This window comes from Zootoca vivipara, chromosome 9 (genome assembly GCF_965207765.1).
Source record: "Zootoca vivipara chromosome 9, rZooViv2.hap1.1, whole genome shotgun sequence".
Lineage (NCBI taxonomy): Eukaryota > Metazoa > Chordata > Lepidosauria > Squamata > Lacertidae > Zootoca > Zootoca vivipara.
Genome location: NC_142592.1, coordinates 33,856,356 through 33,881,467, shown reverse-complemented (window position 1 = coordinate 33,881,467; position 25,112 = coordinate 33,856,356). Strand labels below are relative to the sequence as shown.

Here is a 25,112-nt window from a genome sequence, read left to right as displayed (position 1 = left end):
TTCATAGTGTCTTTAGACCAGGCATCCCCAAACTTCGGCCCTCCAGATGTTTTGGACTACAATTCCCATCTCCCCCGACCACTGGTCCTGTTAGCTAGGGATCATGGGAGTTGTAGGACAAAACATCTGGAGGGCCACAGTTTGGGGATGCCTGCTTTAGACCATTGAAACTAATAGAGCTAAGCAACAGAGGCAGCGCTTCACATGATGAATGGGGAACCAGATAACCCAAGTCAGTTTGGAGCCATTAGCCCAGGGTAGCTCAGTTATCCTTCATCACGCAGGGCACTGCTTCTAAAGACTCTCATTCATTGCAAGTCCAAAGCTGGGCGCAAAGGCATGACAAGTTTAATACGGTGTCTGTATCTCGTCACACCTCTCCTTCAAGAAGGCCATGAATACCTGTTTGTCTAAGTGCATCGAGGGATGCCTGCAGTGTGTAATGGGAATAATTTCCACTGTAAATGCAGGGAGGAAAAGTTTAATTTAAGCACAGCCTTTCCAATTATGTGTAAATGGCAGGAAATCTGCTTCCATGCCCTCTTCGCTCCAGCTGAAATGACTTTATAGCGTGTGTTCTCAACATAAAGCTTTATTGGGCTGCAAAGTGTCCACTGCTGCCGTCCGCTGGCGGGGATTGTGCTGTTCAATTCCAGCATAAAATGCCTCGGTGCTGATGATGAACAACGGCAAAAACAGCACGACACAGAATTTCATGGGATGACCAGAGGAATTTCTGCTATTGCAATATATGCAAAAATGGAAGCGGAAGCCACATCAAAAGGACTTGAGATTGCCAAGTGAAGCCTGAGCTACTTCCCTACTGATGAATCCCTAATAAAAATTATCTGGAAATTGGCTTGGCGTGTACCACATGCTGCACCTTGAACATGAGTATGGGGAAACTTTTCCAAAAGATTAAAAACACATTTTTTCAATAAGAGAGCTTCACTGTCTTAAATTTAAAACTCTAGTCTTTTCCTTTCCTCTTCCATGTCTTATAAGGAAGTCTGGAAAACTGCTGTATTTACACATATGAATACCAGTACTTTATATTATCCTTGCATGTAGGTACAATAACCCTCTTTAATGTGCACATTGATGGCTTTACAGCAATTCTCTCTTAATCATGGTTTCAAAACAACATCTTCCTCATGACTCAGCCCACAAATTTTACAGTTAAAAAAAACACACTAAAGCATTTTACAAGCTACTATTCTTCAGCCTCCTTTTCCTTTCTCTCCACCCCCTCCCATGTGCAAACATTCCCAGTTTTCCAAAGTAACTGTGGACATGTTTTTGGCAGAAGTGAGGTGCAATTAGTAAATGGTTTGCAAAGGCATATCAGTGCTGAGTTTACGGTTACGAGCAGAGACAAAGACTCTCGCCATATAAGCGAATGATGCTTTATAAAAATCCATTTGCAATAGTTTTGTCATTGTTGTTTTCTTTAAGCCATTCTCACTTTCAGGGTTGTCTTAAAAAATGGAAAGAGCTCCAAATGGAAAGAGCTCCAAGCTCCAAGTTAGGGAGGCTGGTAAAGGATTGCTAAATCTGTCGCTCCCTGGGTGGATGGCAGACATTTATGGATTGCCAGACTCATAAAGCTAGAGTGACCATTTGAAATTCAGCAGGTGCCAGTGCGCAGGTGAGGGCCTCACACCAGATCAACTTGGAAATGATACAAGTTCTTACTGAAAACACACAGAACTCATGTCTCTCTCTTTTTAGCCAATCTGAGGAGTCAGCGGGGGGGGAATACCCCCCTGGCTCTGTCACATCCCTAAAGCTGTTGCTACTCAACCCAAGCTCTAAGGTATACTCTCTAAAAGAGCACTCGGCAAAAGGAAAGGAAGGGTGGGTTTTTTTCCGCCTCCATTGCTCTGATAAACTGGGCAACCTGGGCTGGTTCAATACATTTTAGCACCTGAGGCCATAGCTGTCAACTTTCGGATTTGAAAATAAGGGATCAGCAGCCTCACCTGTCTCGGGGACAGTCTATGGCAGGGGTCCCCAAACTAAGGCCCGGGGGCCGGATGTGGCCCAATCGCCTTCTAAATCCAGTCCGAGAATCAGCATGTTTTTACATGAGTAGAATGTGTCCTTTTATTTAAAATGCATCTCTGGGTTATTTGTGGGGCCTGCCTGGTGTTTTTACATGAGTAGAATGTGTCCTTCTATTTAAAATGCATCTCTGGGTTATTTGTGGGGCATAGGAATTCGTTCATATTTTTTTTCAAAATATAGTCCGGCCCCCCACAAGGTCTGAGGGACAGTGGACCGGCCCCCTGCTGAAAAAGTTTGCTGACCCCTGGTCTATGGTATATCTAATAATCCAAGATAGCAGTGGGAAACGGCGCTGGAATAAGGGAATTTCCAGCAAAAAAAAGGGCGGGTTGACAGCTATGCCTGAGGCAGACTCCAAAATGGTGCCTCCCTCCCAACCATGGAAGAAAGGCTGAGGGAAGACCTACCTCAGGAACAAGGGTAAGAAAGTTCGACATCAGGATCAGCTGCCCCGTGGATCCAGCCACTTTGCCTCATGGGTGGGCCAGCCCTGTGGTTAACAGTATTCCAGGGACTGTGGGAAATGTACTTCTCCCGAGGTTTCATGGGTTGGCTGGATGCAAAGGAGTGGTGGGAGGCACTAGCTGGGGAGCCCCCAAAGGAAACCCCAGAGGAGGAAGGCATGGGGCCAGTGAATTGGTTGTGGGACTACAATGAGTGGTCAGAGGGAACAGACTGGGAGGAAGAGGTGTTGGAAGCTGAAGAGGTAACCGGGTTTAGTGAGCAGGGAGAAGCTGTGGCAGAGAGCAGTCAGAGTCAGGAATGGAGATTGGAGAGGAGGGGTGCCAAGAGAAAGAGATCAGGCAGGCTGCTGCGGTAGCCAAGGAGTCTTCCCCTCCTGTATGGCCAGCTCCTTACCCTCCTGGTCTCCCAGAACACGAAGGGGGATGAAGAGGGCAGAGCAAAGAGAGACAAGATGAAGGAGCCTCAGATTGCTGGGGAGGAGGAGACAAGGTGGGAAAGCAATGACCTTCAGTCCTTGCAACTGCCTCCATGGGGCAAGATCTACTGGTAAAAGTGGCCATGCTCACTCAGTCTGAGGTGGTTTTTGTTTCTTTGAATAAAGAATTAACCTCCCTGACAGCTCATGAGTTATTACTCACCTGACCCCGACCCCTGTCCTGACCGAAGGGTTTTTAACAAATCTGAACAGGAAAATGATTCTGGGATTTCAAAGCTCAGTTGAGGTGAGCTTTTACCATGCGCAGGGGGCAAACCACGTATACCATCTTGAAGTTATTGGAGAAAGGGCAGGATATAAATGCAATAAAAATAAAATAACAAATCTGTGGTACTTGTTTGTGGAGGTGCTGTGTCCTGGTAGATTCTGAATGCTTGGTGTTATTGTTTTCATTCAGGGCACTTCCAAGAGGGGGCCTAGTTTGCAAATGGATGGAATGCCTTTCATACTGAGGGCCCCCACCTCCAGCCGCCCAGAGTGGTGGGGGAAACCCCGCCAGATGGGTGGGGAATAAATAATAATAATAATAATAATTCTTTTTACTCTACAGTCATACCTCAGAAGTCGAACAGAATCTGTTCCGGAAGTATGTTCGACTTCCAAAACGTTCGACTTCCAAAGCACGGCTTCTGATTGGCTGCAGGAAGCTCTTGCAGCCAATCAGAAGCTGCAGAAGCCGCGCCGGACATTTGGCTTCCAAAAGAACATTTGAAAACCGGAACAATCACTTCCAGTTTTCAATCGTTCGAGAGCTGGAACGTTCGACCCCCAAGGAGTTCAGGAGCCGAGGTACAACTGTACATTTATGGTGATGGGTTCATGGTAGTTTTGGAGCAGTTACACCTGGTCCTGCCTTCAATTCTGTGGGTGCCTGAATAATAATAATAATAATAATAATAATAATAATAATAATAATAATAATAATAATAATTTATTTATACCCTGCCCATCTGGCCGGGTTTTGAGGTGGACATAATGTTTCGTTTCCAATAAGTGCATGTCTCATAACTTCCTGCTGAAATCCTGTAGCTTTTCATACCACAAATGTTCCAAGTTTGGGAAGGAGCATACCCCACTTTTGTTGTGCAAAAGTGCCCTTCCAAATGGCAATAATATGATGGCACTGGGGAAGCATCGCAAAACAACTAATAAAGTGCAAGAATGGATGGATGGCCCAGTATAAATCCACTACCAATTATCCCCTTGACATGTTGCAAAATATACCATATGAAACAAGAGAAAAAATATCAGTCTAAAGGGGTCCTAAACAGTAAGAGAAACACCCATTGGATCCAGGTGGTAGTTTTATTGTGCATATGAACTTCTCTCACTTCCTGTCTCAAGTTTGGGGTTGTGAGAAAAATGCCAGCAGCAGCAGGCCTGACTGAATTTTGTCCGACTCAGTCTCCGTCTCAAGCCTTCCTTTATTTCAATTAAGTTTGAGTTTGCCTTTATGAACTTCGGAGCGTGAGTGCTTCTTTCAAAGAGGCTAACATTTTGTCCATCCAAAGGAGCTTGGAATGTGGCAGGGGAAAGGGAGGAGAAGTAAATCAAAGCAGATAGCAATTTGCCAGATGTAAAGTATTTTTCTTCATTCCTCCTCCCCACCTCCCTTCATCACCAACGCACACATACTCTCTTTTTCTTTTTTCTTACTATCAGAAATTTCAGAATGTTTGCTGACATTTTAATTCTTCCTTCATCTTTCAGAGGCACTGACATGTCATCCAGAAACAGAAGTTTCTCTCTCTCTCTCTCTCTCTCTCTCTCTCTCTCTCTCTCTCTCTCTTGCTCTCCATCTCACTCTCCTGCTGAAAAAAATCAGTGGGAGTTTTCCTTTGAGTCCTTGCAGCGATCACTGAAACTCAAAACACACACACCAATGTGTACTGCTGTCAGTTTCAAATTGTAACTGAGTTTGAACCGCAGCAGATAGGCTTCAGACTTCCCCAAACATTTTCCAGCTCAGCTCAGGCTGAAATTGCCTGAACCCCCCACCTTTGCCTTGGGGCGCAGATTAAGGTTGCGCAATCCTTTTACCTACTTTTCTGAGACATAAACAGGATTGAATTTAGCGGGACATCATTCTGGATAGACACGTCTGGGTTGCACTCGAAGAAAGATGCCCAATAGTTAAGGACAACTTCATAGAGGTATCTTTTAATACTGGTGAAGGTACAAAACAAATAAGAAAGGTATCATTCCTTAATAAATTATGGGTTGAATTCTGAGATCCCATGGGATTCACAGAACACTCCTGCTCATGGATGAAAGGAAAGGTGATTTTTCTGGAGTCTCTCTATCCCTGGCACATGAGCGTACCCAGCGAGGGGCAGCAAAAAGAAATTACCGTATTTTACAGACCATAACCCGCACTTTTCCCCTCTGAAAACTGAAGGGGAAAAGTCGCTGCGGGTTTTGTAAATCGGGCTGTTTCCGCCCCCTCCGCGGCTGCAGCCAGCAATAGGAATGTGGGAGGGGGGAGGAGCAGCCTGAGCTGGGGGAGGGGTGGACAGGAGCACCATCCTTCCTTCCTTCCATCCTTCCTTCCCCCTCTTTCTTTCTTACTTTTTCTCTCTCCCTCCCTCCCTCCCTTCTCTCTCTCTCTCACCCCTTCCTTCCTTCCTTCCTTCTCTCTTCTCTCTCTCTCACCCACCCACCCACCCCTTCCTTCCTTCCTTCTCTCTCTTCCCTCCCTCCCTCCTTCCTTCCCTCTCTCTTCCCCCTCTCTTGCCCCCCCCCAGTTTTGATCCTGGGTACGCCCCTGCCCTGGCACCCCCTATATACCCCAAAAGTGGTCGGACTCGGACTCCCTACACAGCTTGCTAAAATGTTTCCCTTGCAGCACTGTCATAACAAATGCATTTTCCACCAAAGACTTCCTGCTATACTGTGAATAAGGAATTCTGCCTTGACACAGCATTGACACCAAGCAACATAGAGCAGATGTCCTTCTTTAGTAGGTTTTATTCTTTTTTGCAGGTTTTACAATCATATTTCATCAACCACTCAGTACAACATATTGGGCTATTTTTTAAGAGGGCTTCTGGAGACTGGCCCATGGTGGTTCTATTTTGAGTCCTCCTACATGTTTATGCTTAAAAATGTGATTGTTAAATAGCATATCAGGCATCTGGCTTAAGCGGGCTCCTTTCTATCTCCTGATCGGTAGCAATTCTTCACACAGCAGCTTACGATTGGGTCCTTTAAATATGGGAAATAAGAAACGATGGTGAGCGGGTGTTTTTTTTTTCTTCTTCCTTTTGCCTGAACTCTGAAAAAGAAGGACATTACATGGCCCAGGAGATGTTAGCGGTATGTTCTTTGGCTTTCATTCGTAGAACTGCAATACTGGAAGACCTCCGTTCAAATTCCGGCTTGGTTTCAAATGCATGTCCATTGGTGGTTCCAGAAAGTAAAGAGTCAGTGAAGAAATTGTTGAGGGGAACATGGCTGAATTGGCTCTGGTGGTTCGAAAAACCCGAGTACCCAGAATCTGTCCGAGGCGAATGAGAGTAAGGGGTCATACAAGAGGAGGTCTCCCGTGGAAGCATGCAGGAAGTCACCACCGAACCGCTCGCTGCATTTCCTGCCCACAAATTGTTCTGAATCTGGAACATATGAAACAAAGAAGATTAAATGTGCACAATCGCCGCCACCCCTCCTTAACATAGCTTTCTGCTTCGTTTGGTCCGTTTTCGGGCAATCAGGTGACACACGTAACTGTAGAACGTTTATTTCTGTGGAAATGACAAACCTGATGCTAACAGGGATCCAAAGGGTTTGCTTGTTTAGCTGCACATTGCATGGCCTCTACAAAAATGTTCAAAATCAAAATGGGATAGGTTCCCAGGGAAAGGGTTTTTGCGGTTTTAATCACAAGACTGTGTGACAACCAACTTTTCACCTGGCTCCAGTGAGAGCAATGTGTCCATGGAAGCTGATTTATGGGCATCAGGTTGTCTTCTAGGAATAAGCCATGTGTGCTCAAAAGTCAGCTGAATTAGAGGACCCCTGCATGCAACATCCCAAACTGTTCTTGCAGTTCCAAATGTACAGGAAGTTGAAGTTCATTGTGCATCTTTCAGTATGAAAGAGATGCATAATTCTGCCCTTTGCACCTAAAAAGAACTGGATCAAGAGCCATCTATCTGAGCATCTTGTTTTTCAAATAGTCTCCAACAGATCCCCTGGACTTTTGCATCGGGGCATCAGTCCCAGCACCTGATATTCAGAGGTCTGTGGAGGTACTATAGACAGCAACCAGTAAGAAGTACGCTCCATGAATTTCCTTAATTTTTAAAGCCGCCTAACCTAGTGGCCATCAACACATCTTGTGGTGGTGAGTTCCACAAGCTACTTATGTACAGTGCGAAGAAGTACCTCCTTCTGTCTGTCCTGAACCTGCTGCCAGTCAACTTCTTTGGGTGACTCCGAGTTCTAGAATTATGAGAGAGAGAAAGTTCCGTCTGTGCTCTCCTCCCCATTTGTCATTTTATAAACCTCTATCATGTCAAATTGTGGGACAGTCCTGCACCTTCTGCCAGTCATCTTTATTGACTAAATTGTGCATGATACAGTAAGCATGCAGAGATGTCACAAGAATTACTCGTGTATCCTTTCTACTGCTGCTGCTGCTGCTTTTTGACATGCAAAACAAAAATAAAACAATTTAGCAATGTTGCTCTCGAACATGATATTGATGCTTCTGATGGCTTTCCTCATCCAATTGAACTAGTGCTGTGATTCTGTTTAGCGTTAATGCTCTGCTTCCTGGAATACCAGTCACTCCTATGGGCACAGCTCCTGGGGAACCAATTCATCCCCTTCCCCTCCATACCAAAATTCCAGTTTCACATTTCCATCCTGTCTTGCACGTGTCCACGTTCCACTCCTATTACTATTCCTTAATGATGTTTCTATCTGACCTTTCCTCAAATGAACAAGAGATGCATGTGTCCCCACTACCCACCCTGCTTTATCTCACAACAACCTTATAAAGTAGGCTAGACTGAGATATAGTAACTGACCCAAGATGACCCCCATGGACTTCAGGGCTGGGTGAGGGTTCAAACTTGTTATTTTCTAAATAAAATTAGGCCGATGAGAACGTGTGTGCATGCATATGCACCAACATTCAAGCACTCCCCAAACTGAAAACACCATGAGCTGTAATTTTGTGGGATTTGCCAGGCCAATGTGGAGGACTTCTGTTTCATCATATGAAGAAAGCAAGTGTAAAGTGAAATACATTCTGAGAGTCCATGGGCATTTTATTTCATCAATCTGATTTGCTTTTAATAGAAAGTAAAAGGAAAAAAAATTAAGAGCCCTTCCTCATATATATACTGTGTGTGTGTGTGTGTGTGTGTGTGTGTGTGTGTGTGTGTGTGTTAAAAGGATATATGAAAGAGAAATAGTGTGTGCTTTACTGCTGCGTCAAATCCTCTCCAAGTTTAATTTTTGCTTTATGAGGAGCTAAATGCCTTCTACCATTTTTTCCCCGGGTGGATGTTTGCAACGGTTCTTACCCGTTATTTTCCTAGTGAGTGTGCCTATGAAAGGGGCCTCATTCCTTAGCTCAAAAAGTTAGGTATGTGTGCAGCTGCAACCTTATATTCTGAACTCTGCATGGAGGTGCAAGCTGTAAAAGTTCAAGAAGAGCTGCGAAGGGAAAGCTTATCACTCTGATCTGGCCTCAGACCCAGCCCTGGACCACAGAGTGAATGGGGACGGAGGGGGTGGGAGGAATGCCAAATCATTTTGTCTAAAAAAGCAAAACGACGCAGATTCATTACAGTTGTGGCAGGACAAATATGCCCTCAGGCCTTTGTTTTTGCAGATTGTCGGGGGGGGGACAAAATTCCAAGCCAGGGTCACCTTAGAAGCACCAAATTCTATCGCCCTCCTAGACTCCCACACAAAGGAGGAGTGCCCCCCCCAACATATTTAGCTAAAGGTGAGGTGGCCTCTGCACACATACCACTGCCCATTCATAGGGGCTTTGGAGGCATTAGGGCAGTATGACCAGCTCCACCACACTGGGCGCTAAACCGAAGGGTCTCTCTAGGGCATTGCAACTATGACATAGTGAATTAAGCAGAACGGAAGGCAAGAGGCACACAGCACTACTGGAATTCGAAAGACCAAAGTCTGAATGTTCTGGCATAATTGGGAATTCCAAAGCACAGGTGTAGAGCTTTACGGATCCTGTTTCGGGAAGCTTTTGACGTTTGATATTTGCAGTCTCATATGAACAGCCCACAGGTCCATCTAGCATTATTTAACCTGGTTTTTTGTTTTTGTTTTATCCTGACCGGCAGTGGCTCTAAGGATTTCACATTGGGGTGGGGGTGGGGACAACGACAACATTCCCAGCCCTGCCTGGAGATGTCAGTCAGTGTAGACAACTCTGAACAAATTGGACCATTGGCCCAACGTGATGTAAAAGCAGCTCTCCTAGGTTCATTATGACGCGATTCCTCCAGCAATGTTGCATGCCAGGTTTTTGTCAAGCGGGATACTTGGAGTGCCAAGGAACAATGGGATGATGTTGGAAGCATACGAGGGGAGGATTAAAAGGAAAGAAAATGGATCAGTGGACCAAATTATTTTCATGCCAAAGTAAAAGGGGACTAAATCCTTAAAGAGCCAGAAGTTCCTGTAGCAACGCATGCTTTAAGTGCAGCCAGGCAAATGCTTTCCCATGTTTCATCATCTGCCTATCCCTTTAATTTGTCTTGAAATGCTAGAATTTAACCACAAAAGTCATGTCAAGCAAATAAAACTGAAAATTTATAAAGCTGGCAAGTAGGTTGTTTAGCTTTTCTTTACTTGAGGGAAACGGAATCATAAATTTGCTTGGTTTGTGAGCATGATGCAACTTTAAAAGTTGTCATCCTGTCTGTTTCACAGCACCACTTAAAAGCCTCATTCTCTGTTCCTCAAACTAGCAATTCTTTATTTTAAGTGGATGGGTAAAGATTTGCAGCAGGTTGACTGTTTAACAAGATATATGCTGTTAAGTTTCTCTAAATAAACTCCTAAGTGTAAAATATATATTGGAATTTTAAAAATAAATACAGCCCTGTTTTACAATACGTAGAAAACATCAGTGCCTCTCCTGGAATGTAGGGCAGAAAGGAGACAGTACTTGAATTTAAAGAAAATATTTTTCCTGTGATCTGTGTAGTATATAAAAGGCAATTCAAGGCGATTCTGAATAAGCCTATACATAGATCTCATCTCTGGTTTCTGTTAACATCACAAACATCTTGAGTTTTGCTCTTGTGGTTACTGTGAAATCACTAAAGAACCCTTCAATATTTTTTCCTTACTATAGTACATGTGTGTGAGTGGCAGTGGGGGTGGGTGGGGGTAGAAGCACTGTAAGATTCAATCAGATTAGCAAACACATTAATCAACTACAATTTTAGTTGATTAATAGACAGAGGTAACTTTAATCTGTGAGGGCACATATTAATTTTTGAAGCTGTTTTGACTCCTGTGTGTTACGATAACAGCAATGAAACAGAAAAATATTAAAGATGGTTTTGTTTTTTCTTTTGACAAGGTGGTCATTTTTCTTATTAGCTAGTAAATTATCACCTCCTTCAGTATCTCAGATGGCCACCTACGTTGTGGTAACTTGCACATTTATTTAGATGCATTTGATCAGAGCAATCTTATGCATGCCAACCCAGAAGCAAGTCCCATTGAATTCAACTGGGCTTTCTCCAGGTAAGTGGATATAAGGATTGCAGCCTTATTCGGTTAAATCAACTACAATTTCTTTAGCGCTAATTGATATATTTGCTAGTGGACAATATAAATAGGCAAACACTAGCAAACTTATACTAGTTAGGCTTCTGAATTTGGCCTGTCGGGTGCAGAGATCTGTTATCTCCAGCCCTTGGAATGAATTAGTTCAGTTGAACAAAGTTGACTTCCAACAGCTTGCAGCAAAAAGCACAAGTACAGGAACAAAGCAAATGAACAGGAACAAAGCTTTTAACAGCTGTCTGAAAGACAGAAATTAAACAGGATAAGTCTTTTCTAGTATGAAAATACAGTTATGGGGAAAGCGTCATCTGTTGCCATTCTGTCGGTCAGACTTCTTTTTTTGGTTTAGATTTGGTTTAGATTTACTTTTGAACCCTGAGCTTCAGCACAGTGCTTTGTAACATTCAGAATGTGTAGGGGGGGAATACTAATTTTTTATGAACTTCAAGAAGTTATAAATTTGGATAAACGTGAACTATTTGTTTTGTAAAAGGATGGGCTTTTTAAAAAACAAAGTTTCCAAGCCCTGGTTATCTCTGATCTAAGCACTAAGGATCTCTTCACTCCAGTCTTAGCACTAAGCACCACAGTACTAAGATCAGTTTATTTTCTCTCTTAGCGCTGTGGTACCTAGCAGGTAGCATTTTCCTTTGCAGGTAGAATTTTCTTTTGCAGGTAACATTTTCCTTATCTCTTACCTTACCACTGTAGGAACATAGGGGGGGGGGACTTCTGCCTATTCTTCAAAAGCCAGCAGGCACAAAAGGCCTTTCTCTGCTCTTTAAAAAGCTTATCTCCAGTCCAATTTAGCTGCTACTCTTTTAACATCAAAGAGGCTTATCTCCATTCTTAACGCTGCAGATTTAACAGTATTGTTCAGCTATGGCCCTTTAAAAATGTCGCTGATACAATAACCGCTTTTTGTTGCTACCACTGCAGACTCTCGACCGGGGCTATGTACACACTACACATTTAAAGCACATTTCCTTCCCCAAAGAAACCTTGAAACTGTAGTTTCCAAAGGGTGTGAGAAACATAGCTCTGTGGTGGGAAGACTACAGTTCCCAGGATTCGGGGAGGGTGGGTTAATGTGCTTCAAACGTATGATGTGTATACAGTCCTGATCTGCCCTTGAACGGTGCAGTGTTCTTAGTTTCTCCTCTTTTAAATAGTTAGCATTCTCTGCCTTTTTCTTGAAGTGCCTTAAACATGGACGGATAGCTCTTTCAAAGCATTTGTGCAAAATGCAATGCAAAGCAGACACTTAACCCCCAATGGTATTCTGACTGCCAACTTCTCCTGCTTATTTCGCTTTTGCTGCAGCCTCCTGAAAATGTTGACAGTGATACGACTATGGCGATTTTGAAGATGTTGAAGATCTCTTCTCTCTGCAGAATTTAGCAATGCAGGATAACTGGAGTTGCAAGCAGGGCATCAATCCCAAGGGGAAACTGAAACAGGGTCCCATAACCAATTGAGAGATGATCAGAAAATCTATATAAATGAAGGAATATTTGAATATTCCAAAAAAAAGGATGAAGAGATATTTCTGTATTCCGTGGCGGCAGCAAGAATTTTAATCGCTAAATTGTGGAAAACCCAGGGAGTCCCTACGATTAGAGATTGGCAAGAGAAATTAATTAGTTATATTGATCTGGCCAAATTGACAAATTCGATAAGGGGTGGTTCAAATAAAAAGTTTAATAACAATTGGGAAAAATTTGGAATATATCTGCAAGAACTTGGGTTTAAAACGAATATTTTGTAGAATTCCCAAGAGGAAAGCAAATGGATGCAGTGGGAAAGTTAAAAACTTTGAAGCCAGGGAGGAAGAGAAGGGGAAGTCAATCGGGATAAGATGATATGAATATGGATATTGAAATGAAGATGTAGAAGCTAGACCGAAAAATATGGCAGAAGATAGGATAAGTTTTATTTGAATGTTTATGATTATTTGTATTTTTTTTGGTTGTTGTGTATTTTTTGTTGGAATTTTAGTTGACTGTTTTGTTTTATAATTATTTTAAATTCAATAAAGGTTATTTTAATTAAAAAAATGAAGGAATATCCACTCCAATTCTTAACATGGTAGGTAAGCTTTGTTGTTCTTCTTGTTGTTCTGGGTTTTTCTTCACAAAGCCTAATTGCTAAATATAAATCAGATCCTAGTTCTCTCTGCGTCTCCCAGGCTGCTCCAACTGGAAGAGGGAGAGACCCCATCAAGAAAGGGGTTGGGGGGAGAGAAGGCAGGAGGAACATAGGGTGAGGCTGCAGTTACTCAGTGGTAAAGAGAAAACATTCTGCATATCTTATTTAAAGAATTCTCTAATGTGGATTCACTAATGGAACTTAGGATGGTTGCATGTTGCTGTACCTCAGTGTTTCCCATCTGTGAAATAGGAGCAACATGGTCAAAGTTGTTTAAATACAATGTATTTTTAATTGGTTTATTCAAATTTTTAACTACCCTCCACCAAATAACCCAGGGCAGTTATTCTGTGCATCTGTGTGCTACATGTATTTGCTTTGCCAGACTGCTTTTGCCACCTAAGCCATCGGCTGCCACGCCTTTCTACTTCCTCCTTTCTGCTTGCCGAACATCAGAGTCTGGATTCTGTTGGCTCTGCCACTGTTTACAAGGCTGTGCCCCTGAACACCTGGGCTCCATCTCACTCATCCAAAGCAGCCTCTTAAGTTAGTGGTTAAATGTATGACCCCTCCCCATGTATTTATGTTATGCTGTATCTCCTGAAAGGTCCTTTCAGTACGACACAGGCTGAAGATTCTGCCATTCTTCTGACCAGGAATCAGGCCCAGCCAGGCTTGATGTTAAACACACACATTTAATTTACTGAAAAAATGCAAATAGCATCTGCTGTTGGAGGGGTAGGACTAATAATGAGCAGGATCACAGCAGGAATGGGGGGAATTAAACCCTTTCCTCCCCTGAGGCTGTTCTGAAGAAAATCCCTGCCGGGTGCATTAGAAGGGAAATCCCCCATAGGCAGCAATTGGGGGGGGGTTGGTTGGATCTTAAGAGCTACAACAGGGGTGGGGAAACTTTTCTGGCTGATGGGCCAGATGTTCATCTCCCTACCACCACCTGTCAAATACCTGATGTCACTATGACATCAGATCGCACTGTGATTTGATGCCCAGGTTGTCAGGACTTCAAAACTCAGAACAGGGTTGTATGAAAGCCCTGTTGCAAAGAGCCCTATATTGCTCTTTGAACCTCTGAAACCCATCATGTAGGATGCCGGATGTATAGCAAGTGGCTGTGACTTGCCCAAAATGGCTTCATGGGCCAAATGGAGATGCCTGGGAGGTCATTTCTCTCACACAAACGGGAGGTTCCCAACCCCTGAGCTACAAGACAGACCAATGGCCTGACTGTATAAGGTGCTTCCTATGCTCAGTGTATAGACAAGTCTCCTAACAAAACTTGCAAGGGGGGGTTAATGATGCAAAGGCACATTATACTTGGAAGTTAAAATGACAATAGTAGCCTGTGTGTCTTGCAGAGTCAAGTGTTATGCAATATGAGTAGTCTCGGGGGACGAGTGCTGTGCAAAATATTCACTGTATGACCCTACCCAGACTAAAGGGCTGTGGTCAACATAAATCAGAATGGTTGGTTCCAAGAAGGATGGGGCGCCTCTGTGGTTATTTGTCAGCTTCGTGCAGAACAAAAACATATTTTAGTCAAATGCCATGTGGTGTGTAATATGCACCATATGGAGTATTTAATTTGAGCATGTAACTCTGATTATTGCTAATGGAAGTCCCCCATGTGCGCTCTGGTCATAAAGGGCCCCTATGTAAAATTAAGATGCAAGGTTTAACAAATAGCACATGCAGATTTATATAGTTCCTCACACCCTTGCTTTGTGAATCAGGAGCCCCCAAAGTTGCCCCACTGTTGGGAACTTTGCCATTGGCTGAATACGTCAAAGACAAGAAAATGCCTTCTGCCAAGCTCAATATTGTTGACACTGATGGGCAGCTACTCTCCAGGGCTTCAGTCCAAAGCCTTTTCCTGCCATACCTGGAGACACAAAAAACTGATCCTCAGCCCTTTTACAGTGGAACCTTGGTTTATGAACACCTCAGTTTACGAATTTTCAGTTTACAAACGCCGCAGACCCATCTGGAACAGATTAATTCACTTTTCCATTACTTTCAATGGGAAAGTTACAGGTAGGTAGCCGTGTTGGTCTGAGTCGAAGCAAAATAAAAAAATTCCTTCAGTAGCACCTTAAAGACCAACTAAGTTTTTATTTTGGTATGAGCTTTCATGTGCATGCACACTTCTTCAGATACACACTTCTTCAGATACACACCAACTAAGTTTTTATTTTGGTATGAGCTTTCGTGTGCATGCACACTTCTTGGTCTTTAAGGTACTACTGAAGGAATTTTTTTATTTCAATGGGAAAGTTCGCTTCAGTTTATAAACGCTTCAGTTTATGAACAGACTTCCGGAACCAATTACACCCATGCTTCGGGTTAAGTACGCTTCAGGTTGAGTACTCCGTGGACCGTCTGGAACAGATTAATCCACTTTCCATTACTTTCAATGGGAAAGTTCGCTTCAGTTTATGAACAGACTTCCGGAACCAGTTACACCCATGCTTCGGGTTAAGTACGCTTCAGGTTGAGTACTCCACGGACCCGTCTGGAACGGATTAATCCACTTTCCATTACTTTCAATGGGAAAGTTCACTTCAGTTTATGAACGCTTCAGTTTATGAACAGACTTCCGGAACCAATTGTGTTCATAAACCAAGGTACCACTGTACTTCAAGGCATGTGCTCTTTTGCTGAGCTGCAGCCTTTCCTCCAGTGCACATCAACTACCGGTAGGTGAGCATGTTTCCCAATCTCTGATGACACAAAGCCAGCTATTCCGTTTTGTTTGCCCTTTTCAGGGGAGATGCCATCTTCTTACTTTCGCCACTTTGAACAGGAGTAAGAGCAGCAGCTCAAATTCTACCTTCCTCCAGTCACTTGCTAATGCCCATTTCGTCACAACGCCTTTGCCTCTGGGGTATCTCTCAGTGAGGGAGACTTGGCCCAGGTTCCTCCAGCTGCTGACACCTACCTTTCTCAGTGCGTTTTTCTTTAAGATCTACTTATCATTGTTTTTTCCATCCAGTTTTTCCTCCAAAGAGCTCAAGGTAGTACAAGTAGTTCTCTCGCCACCCCATCACTACTTAGTTCAATACCCTTACCATGAAATCACATCATGCAGCTAAATGCTGGAGAGGTTCCAGCAATTCAACACCTTGTTCCTAATGGGACCCTTTGGACAAGTCAAAATGGAGTTCTTATCAGCATCCACTACGAAGAAAGTCATGCCCTGTGACATCCCTGTGTGTGACACAAGACCTATTCAGGCTTACTGGAAGGAATAGCAAACAGCTGGTGCAACTGGGCTGCAGGATCATGGATCTAGCCTGACATCCCAGGTTGCACATTCCTCCCAGTCTCTTTGGCAGTGGGGAACCTTTAGCATCCATGGAGGCTGCATGTATACTTGAGGACCTGGGAAGATCGGGATACCAGGAAATAGGGAAGGGCCATCACACGGTGGTAAGCATCTTCCTTGCAAGCAGAAGGTCCAGGTTCAATCCCAGGGGTCTCCAAGTAGGGTTGGAAGAAACACTTGCCTGAAATCATGGAGAGCCACTACCAGGCAGTGTAGGCAATATTAGGTAAAAGGTAAAGGACTTCTAGATGGTTAAATCCAGTCGAATTTGACTATGGGATGCAGCATTCACCTCCGCTTTCAAGGTGAGGGAGCTGCTATTTGTCTGCAGAAAGCTTTCCGGGTCATGTGGCAGCATAACCAAACTGCTTCTGGTGCACAGAACATCATGATGAGTGCCAGAGGGCACAGAAACACCATTTACATTCCCATCACAGCGATTCCCATTTATCTACTCATGCTGGTGTGCTTTCGAACTGCTAGGTTGGCAGGAGCTGGGACAAAGCAACAGGAGCTCACCCTATCGCATGGATTCGAACTGCTGACCTTCTGATCGGCAAGCTCAAGAGGCTCAGTGGTTTAGGCCACAGTGCCGCCTGCGTCCCTTCAGACAATATTGAGCTAGACTAATGGCATCAGGCTACCTTGAAGATCACGTTTAGGCCAGGGCACTGCAGGATCTAAATATTTTTTTAGAAATAGCTAAATACAAAGGCATGTCATGATGAGGATCAGCAAACCACTGACTTTGCTGTGGTGATCTAAGTGAAATATGCTGCTGTTGGCTGTGCTACTCTGAAAAATCTGCCTAGATGGATCTAGAGCTCCCACTGCTGCAACCCCTTGCTAAACTCAGAGATTCTGGACTCAGCTTCTCCTCCCCCACTTTTGATTCTCTGTAACCACCCATGTTTCCTAGACTCAAGCAAAAATTCCTTGAGAACACCGGAAACTGCCTCTGACCACTGGTCCATCCAGCTCTGTACTGTCTACATTGCCTGGCAGTTGCTCTCCAGGGCTTCAGACAGGAGTCTCTCCCAGCCCTACCTGGAGATGCTGGAGATTGAAGCTGGCACCTTCTACATGCAAAGCAGATGCTCTACCATAGAGCTATGGCTCCCTTCCAGTTCCTTCAGCCATTCCTGAGAGGAACTCTGGATTCCACTCTCTCCTATGCCACAACATTTACCAGGTAGCCATTGGCATGCCTTTTTCTCCATCTGACTTATTGCTTGGCTACTTGGAGGAAGGATGGACACACAGGCATAAACAGATAAAATAACAGAAATTGTGCCTGAATGTCTTCACTTAAGAGCACATTCTCACAGGGCCCTTAATTATATGTTTTTAGTGTACTTAGATCTGGCTACAAATTGCTTTGCATTTGCTATTACTGTATCTACCGTTATTCACTCATGCTGGTTTTGGTGTTCTTTAATGCTGCACTCTGTGATATTTGTGCTGAGATTGTTTTTGCACATCTTTTTGGTTTTGTAAGCCACCCAAAGGAAATGAGATAACAATAACTGGAATTCAACTAAGATTTATTCCGAGTAGACTCACTGAAATGAATTAATATGAAGTTAGGCCCATTAATTTAGTAGATCTGCTGTGATCACAAGTGTTTAAATGCTTGACAGCAATCACAGCATCAACTCTGAATTCTGTGGCCCCATTCAATGTCTATTAGTGTGTGTGTGTGTGTGTGTGTGTCTTGAGATGGACACCAACAACACAGAGAGAGGGAAACACACAGAGACAGAGTGCAACTGAGAGACTGAGAGACTTTAAGCAGCTCATGTTTTGACATCTATAAGCTGGTTTTATTTTTTGTACAGCTCCTAAGAATGTTAAGCATGTTATTATATTTTTTAAAAAACTAGATGATCATACGTACTAGAGATCATGGGACATGTAATTTTTGAGTGTCCAAGTATTCAGTAGGAAGATAAAGTGTTATGGAAATGATTTGTCCCACAACTCCTTGCACCTGGGACACCTCTGAGCAGGTTGATGGCAATATCCCAGGTGCCCAGAATCTTGGGACCTAGTTTACAGGGCACCTGCTCTTCCTACTGAGTAGTCAACAGATGATGAATGAATGAATGAATGAATGAATGAATGAATGAATGAATGAATGAATGAACTGGATCCCAGTGACTGCCTAGACGCCTGGAGAAGAATGGGGAACCTGTGACCCTCCAGATATTGTGACATTCCCAAGTCCCAGCTCCTATCAGCCTCAGCCAGCAAGGGCTGATCAGCGATTATGGGAGTTGTAGTCCAACAACATCTCTGAAGGACCACAGGTTCTTTGTCCCTATTCTTGGACTTGGAGCCTGTTAAATAGCCCCACACCAGTCACTAAAATAATCACTTTGCATTTAAATACATGGAGAGCTATTCCGTGCAATGCCCAGTTGCAGAAATGTACTGTAACCTAAAGGTTACTTGGGTTCCTTAAAGGTGGCGCATTTAGAGTGGCTCACCCTGACAATCTGCTATGTTGGCTGCTGCTAGTTCAGGCTGTGATTTATATAACATATAAAATGGACGCATATGCATTCTCCCTCTGCCACATGTTCACTGATGGCAGAGGGAGTGATATTGCAGATGCTGGTTTTCTATCCCAGTGTTCAGCATTAGTGTGCATACAGCAGGGATCCTGATTACGTACACACAGTTGTAGACATGTAGGACTCTTTCACACTAACACTGAGCATCCAGATATTAGGGACAGTGGAGCCAGTAGGAATTTTCCTACTCTCCCCCTGCATATCTAGTTACACATGTGGCAGGGGGAATATCCATCCACCTAGAAATTTCAGGAAATCAGGCTAACTGTGCAATTCTATACATGCCTACTCAGAAGTAAGGTATACATATGTTAGGGGCCATAGGATTGCAGGCTAAATTTCAAAGCTCACATTGAGATCACAAAGTTGGCACATGCCTCCCAGTTGCCACCAACTGTGCTGCCATTTACCCCACTGGTGTTCCCAGACTACGTCTACTTGGAAGTAAATCTCATGTATTTGAGACTTTAAAAAATATTAATAAAGGCGCAATTTTAGCTTTAAGATTACAGCAAAGTTAGATTCTGTTTTAGTGTGAACTAACTAACTTTTGGTTAGTTTTATGACATGTGAGAGGGCCTAAATCACCTTGAAGAATTGGCCAAATTAGCCAAAGAGAAAAATGGTCGATATGCCAGACAAATAGCAAGTGCCTGACATTTTACTAGCTATCCAACTTTGCGACTTTGGAAAGAGTTTATTGAATTTCCTCCAAACTGTCTTTTTAAAATAGGAATACATTCCCACAATATTCCAACAGCTAATTGTTTATCTTTGCGAACACTTCAGCTGCTCTGATTACAATGCCTTGTGACATTTACAAAGAGGGGGGAATAAAAAATGTGTGTTAAGGAAAATAAAATTATACAATTAACGGTCGGGCACAGAAAGGAATAAAAAGAAAACAGATGGTTGGCTGCAACTGCTGTTTTTATAGAATTCTTAGTCAAGCAGAGTATAAGTTGCCAAAAAAAGAAAAAACACAGCTAGGAATATTGTCTTATCATACTACAGGAGGTTAGATTTCTTCTAATAGTTAACAAATGCACTGAATCTAAAGAGCAAAACTGTACAATGGTTTGATCATAAGTGTAACACATTTACCATCTGGTTGCCTTTCAAGAATTTGTACTCATTTAGAAATTCTATTAAAACGCTTAATATATATTATAATCAAATCATACCTACAAATTAGGAAGCAATCATCCTAGCCACTGAAACTCCTTACAGCTAGAGAAACTCCAATAAACACATGGAGCTCAGCTCCTCTGACATGCAGGGGCTCTCCTGTTCATTTTAAGGCATGTTTCTTGGCCTCAGATCAGGAGGGAAGATTAGAGTTCCTCTCAAACTAAAAAGTACATCTTGAGCTTACTCTCTCTCCCCAGCGGATGTGACAGATTTCCATGCAAGAACCCCATGTTACACGCCAAAGTGTCCCGTGTGGCTCTGGCTTGGGTGTCAATGATGGCCAAAATGGGAGTGGATTTCAGAAGCGTCAACACAGAGAGCTTGTAGTTAAATACCTGCGGGTAGCTATCAGTCCTCGGTAGAACAGATATGTCATAGGTGGCAGCAAAATGACTTTTGGCTTGTTGGATTTGCCCGTACCGTTCTCTCTTTCTCCACTTTGCCCTTCGGTTTTGGAACCAGACCTACATCAGAGAAGACAACAAGGGTTAGACTACTCATGGGGAGGACCTGAGGCAAAGGGCAAGATAACATACACCTCCGCAACCGGACTGGCAACTGAATCTCACTTCAAGACTTACTTTTTAAGTTAGGAGAAAAGGTGAGTAAGAGGCAACATGATATAAGTTTTTTAAAATATGCATGGAATGGAGAATGTGGCTAGAAAAAAAGTTTTTTCCTTTCATAGAATCCTAGAATTGTAGAGTTAAAAGAGACCCAGAGGGACTTCTAGTAAGGAAAAAGGTAAAGGACCCCTGGACAGTTAAGTCCAGTTGAAGGTGACTATGGGGTTGTGGTGCTCATCTCACTTTCAGGCCAAGGGAGCCAGCATTTGTCCACAGGCAGCTCTCCAGGTCATGTGTCCAGCATGACTAAACTGCTCCTGGCGCAACAAAACATTGTGACGGAAACCAGAGCGCATGGAAACACTGTTTATCTTCCCGTTGCAGTGGTGTCTATTTATCTACTTGCTCTGGTGTGCTTTCAGACTGCTAGGTTGGCAAGAGCTGAGACAGATTAACCAGTGGCGGAGCTTCATACTCCAGCACCAGGGGGTGGAGAGCAGGTGGGGGCAGGGCTGGTGCACTGCCCACAGGGGCGTGGCACGCGTCCTGGGGGCAGGGCACGCCGCCTGCAGGGGTGTGACAAGCGTCCTGGGGGCGTGGTGTGCTGCCCACAGGGGGAGTGGCATGCATCCTGGGGACGGGGCACGGCACCTGCAGGATCACACCACTGGGGACAGTGCGCTCCCCCTGCACTCCTCTTTCTCCGCCAGTAAGAGTAACGGGAGTCGTGGGGATTTGAACCGCCGACCTTCTGATTGGCAAGCCCAAGAGGCTCAGTGGTTTAGACCACAGCACCACCCGTGTCCAACCCCCTGCAATGCAGGAATCTAAACTAAATCATACATGACAGAGGGCCATCCAACCTCTGCTCATAACACTAGAATTTGCGGGCATCCAATGGAGCTGAAGATTGGAAGATTTAGGACAGATAAACAAAAGGATTTCTTCGCTTAGCACATAGTCAAACTATGGGACACACTCCCCCAGGAGGCAGTGATGGCCACCAATTTGGAGGTCTTTAAAACAGGATTAGACAAACTCATGGAGGAGAGGGCTATCAATGGCTACAGGCCATGGTGATTATGCTCTACTTCCACAGTTAGAGTGGCGATGCTTCTGAATGCCTGTTGTTGAAAACCATGGGAGGGGACTGTGGTCTTGTACTCATGTTATGCTCACTGGTTTCCCCGCAGGCATTTGGATGGCCACTGCGATAACAGACTCCTGGACTAGATGGGCCATTGGCCCAATCCAGCAGGCTATTCTTATAGTCTTATGACCAGTGACAGTGCCATGTCCCTCTATGGTACACAAAATGGATAAAGTTACAGATTAAAATATCATCATAGCAGTAACATTTACAAAATGTGAATATAGGCCTACCCCTCAGCATGATGTCATTTTATATATAACACATTCAGGGGGGTAGCATACTGGAATAAACGTTATTTCATAGTCCACCAAAGACAAAGATGGAGCCAGGTGGGTCTCTTTTAAAAAATTAGATACAACCTTAATTTTGCTACCATAATGGTAAATGCTGGGAGAGCTCCTGCCCCTCATATCTCCAAAGGTAGAAGAACAGTCTCCAGTCTTCAGCATTCAGACCAGGCGGTGGTTCTTAAGCTATTTAGGGCTTTACACTTTTTAAAAACTGAGAATGGAAACATAGTTGTAACCAATGACAATTGCATAAAGTAGGAGTGGAATTAGGAACCTGTAATGTTGTTGGAATAGGAACCCAGATGTTGTTGGATTCCAGCTCCAGCCAGCATGGACAACAATCAAGGATATTGGGTGTTGGAGTTCAGCAATGGGCCACAGGATCCCCATCTCTGAAGCATACAGAGGATGCCTTCACTCCGTCAAATAGTGAACTCAGCTAGTTGAGTTCAGGGAAGTCCCTAGGTACTTAAAGAACTTGGGGCACAGGTCCATGGCACAATATCTGCATATGCTAATTTAGATGTAAATATGTGTATGGGGAATTAAGGTAAAGGTAAAGGGACCCCTGACCATTAGGTCCAGTCGTGACCGACTCTGGGGTTGCGCGCTCATCTCGCATTATTGGCCGAGGGAGCCGGCGTATAGCTTCCAGGTCATGTGGCCAGCATGACAAAGCCGCTTCTGGTGAACCAGAGCAGCACATGGAAACGCTTCCCGCTGTAGCGGTTCCTATTTATCCACTTGCATTTTGACGTGCTTTCGAACTGCTGGGTTGGCAGGAGCTGGGACCAAGCAACGGGAGCTCACCCCGTCACAGGGATTCGAACCGCCGACCTTCTGATCAGCAAGCCCTAGGCTCAGTGGTTTAACCACAGCGTCACATGGGGAATTAAAGTGGTGGAAATCTAGAGTCTCCTCTGCAAGGCACTTTGCAGTGTTCTGAGTTTTTTAAAAAGATTGAGTGGGGGCAACCTAAAAGGGAGGACTAAGCATGCTGAGTACAGTGACCACTGAAAACGAAAAACAGAAGAGTGGAATGCTTTCTTAAAAGGAATGACAAGTTTCCAAACTATCTTCAAAGGCTGCACCATGCCTAATATGTTACAATAGTCTACAGTAATGATGTGGAGCTCCTGTACTTGTGCTTTGCCCTTGTTCACTTCTGGGGAGAGGAAGCCCCACGCATATGAAAGAATACTCACACTCCGTTGAAGTGAAAGGGGAAGCATTTGTGATCAGAGGAGCTCCAGACAGACAGACAGACAGACGGACACACAAACAAACAAACACACACACACACACACAGCTCCTGCACCCAGAGAAAGTCATTACAGTGTGACAAATGTGTTTGAAACTTTAAATCATATCACTAGTCACATATTTATATAAATCATTGCCAAAAGGTTGTTCATGTGAGTTACACGTTATTACCATAGCATTTGTTGCCAACGCTACTCCCTCCTCTCACTCACCCTATTTCAAAGCCTCTGAATAAAAAAATGGATCCTGTTTCTTTCAACAACAACAAAACGCAACTTGAAACAAATATCAAAATAGCATTGTGGTGTCAAGTGGCAGGGAGGTTGTTCTCCTCTGTGCCACAACATTTCTGGTCAAATTACACAGTGTTAAACTCAGCTCAAAAATAGTGCTGTTCCCTCTGGCTCATGTTTAAAGATCAGCAAACGAGAACTAAAGCCCTTAATGCATTTCAAATCTAATATCGGAGCAGGAACTTTAAGCAGAAATGTTTCTGAAACTGATTTGAGTGTTAATCATTTGTGGAGGTTATTTATTGCTTTTAGCCCTTCAGGATACCCAAACACACATGTACCCGCCCCTTCCTAATATTGCCCAAAGCAGCAGGGACGGCCTTTTAATTTCCATAGACCCGTTGCGAATTTAATGCGTCAGTTTTGAAAAATGCCCCCCAAACAATCAAAGCACAAACCCGGCTCAAACCTGTTAAGCATTTCTTTTCTTTTTATGAACCTAGGCTGCTGGTGCAATCCTGCCCTTAGCGATTTGTGCAGAAATTCCACTGAAGTCAATGGGGCTATTCCAGTCCTTAACCAATTGCAGGATTGCACCTCTTGTGGGCAAATTTGTATTATCTATTGTGCCGAAGGCTACAAGAAACCATTCCCTCCCCCCCCCCTTGCTGTCTCCGCAGGAGGCAGAGAGAACATATTATGGGAATTTAGTAATGAGGCCCTTTCATTGAAAAAGTCCTTGACAATCTCCTTAAGCTAGGTGCCAATTAATCCACTGACATGCGGCAGGAAAGAGAACAACTCCGATAAATTAGGTTCAGGCTGACTCTCTCGGCATGGATGCAGGACGAAACTTAAATTGGATCTTGATGAAATGCCGCAGAAGGGAGACGTGCGGAGCATATCCAGCCAGTCATTTGGCTAAACTAAATAAAACAATTTGCTTGAATTTAAAGGAACTGACGGGGAAGAAACCCACATTTTTTAATGCTGACACTCCCCCAAAATGTTTCTGTTTACATCGATTTACTCAAAGCCGGCTCTTGGCAAAGATAAAGTAACCATTTGCCTATACAAAACAAGGCAGCAATCTGCTGCTTGTTATCCCTGCCTAGCCAGATGCGGGTCTCTAATGATGTCAGGCCTTTGAAAATTGCTTAATATTGTGATGGAAGACTCGGAGGAAGAAAGATCCCCAGTTTCTTGCATTGGCCTTTTTCAGTAGGCTGATCAGAAATGCAAAAATCCAGGGCATTTAGTTCAATAAGCACGGAAATCTCTGTGTACACAAAACATAAAATAAACATTCTCAAGGGGGGAAACTGAAACCAGCAATTTTGTTCCAAGGAGAGCACATAATATATACAGACTGTAAATCCACACTCTCTTTATCGTGCTCCACACAAAACTAGACGGATCTGATTCTGGCACCTTTACCCATCTTGGACAACAATGTGGCATGAGAGAGCCCAAACTTATTGCAACCCAGAAGATAAAACTGAACTCATCCCACTTACAGCCAGATCTCTTGATTCTACT

At 43.7% G+C, this 25,112-nt stretch overlaps 1 protein-coding gene across 2 annotated transcripts in view; it reads right to left on the bottom strand.

Moving 5' to 3' along the window:
• Window positions 1-5,977: 5,977 nt before the first annotated feature.
• Window positions 5,978-25,112, bottom strand: part of ALX1 (ALX homeobox 1) — a 31,222-nt gene continuing 12,087 nt past the window's right edge. Inside the window, exons 3-5 of one of the 2 annotated variants that reach the window (XM_088651804.1) lie at window positions 20,404-20,532; window positions 7,412-7,468; window positions 5,978-6,639 (exon numbers count right to left, since the gene is read on the bottom strand). In XM_088651804.1, the coding sequence (XP_088507930.1) occupies window positions 6,319-6,639; window positions 7,412-7,468; window positions 20,404-20,532 (507 nt within the window). In that variant the 3' untranslated portion in view covers window positions 5,978-6,318. The remainder of the gene's footprint in view (window positions 6,640-7,411; window positions 7,469-20,403; window positions 20,533-25,112) is intronic. The other variant, XM_035128564.3, reaches the window with a different exon arrangement.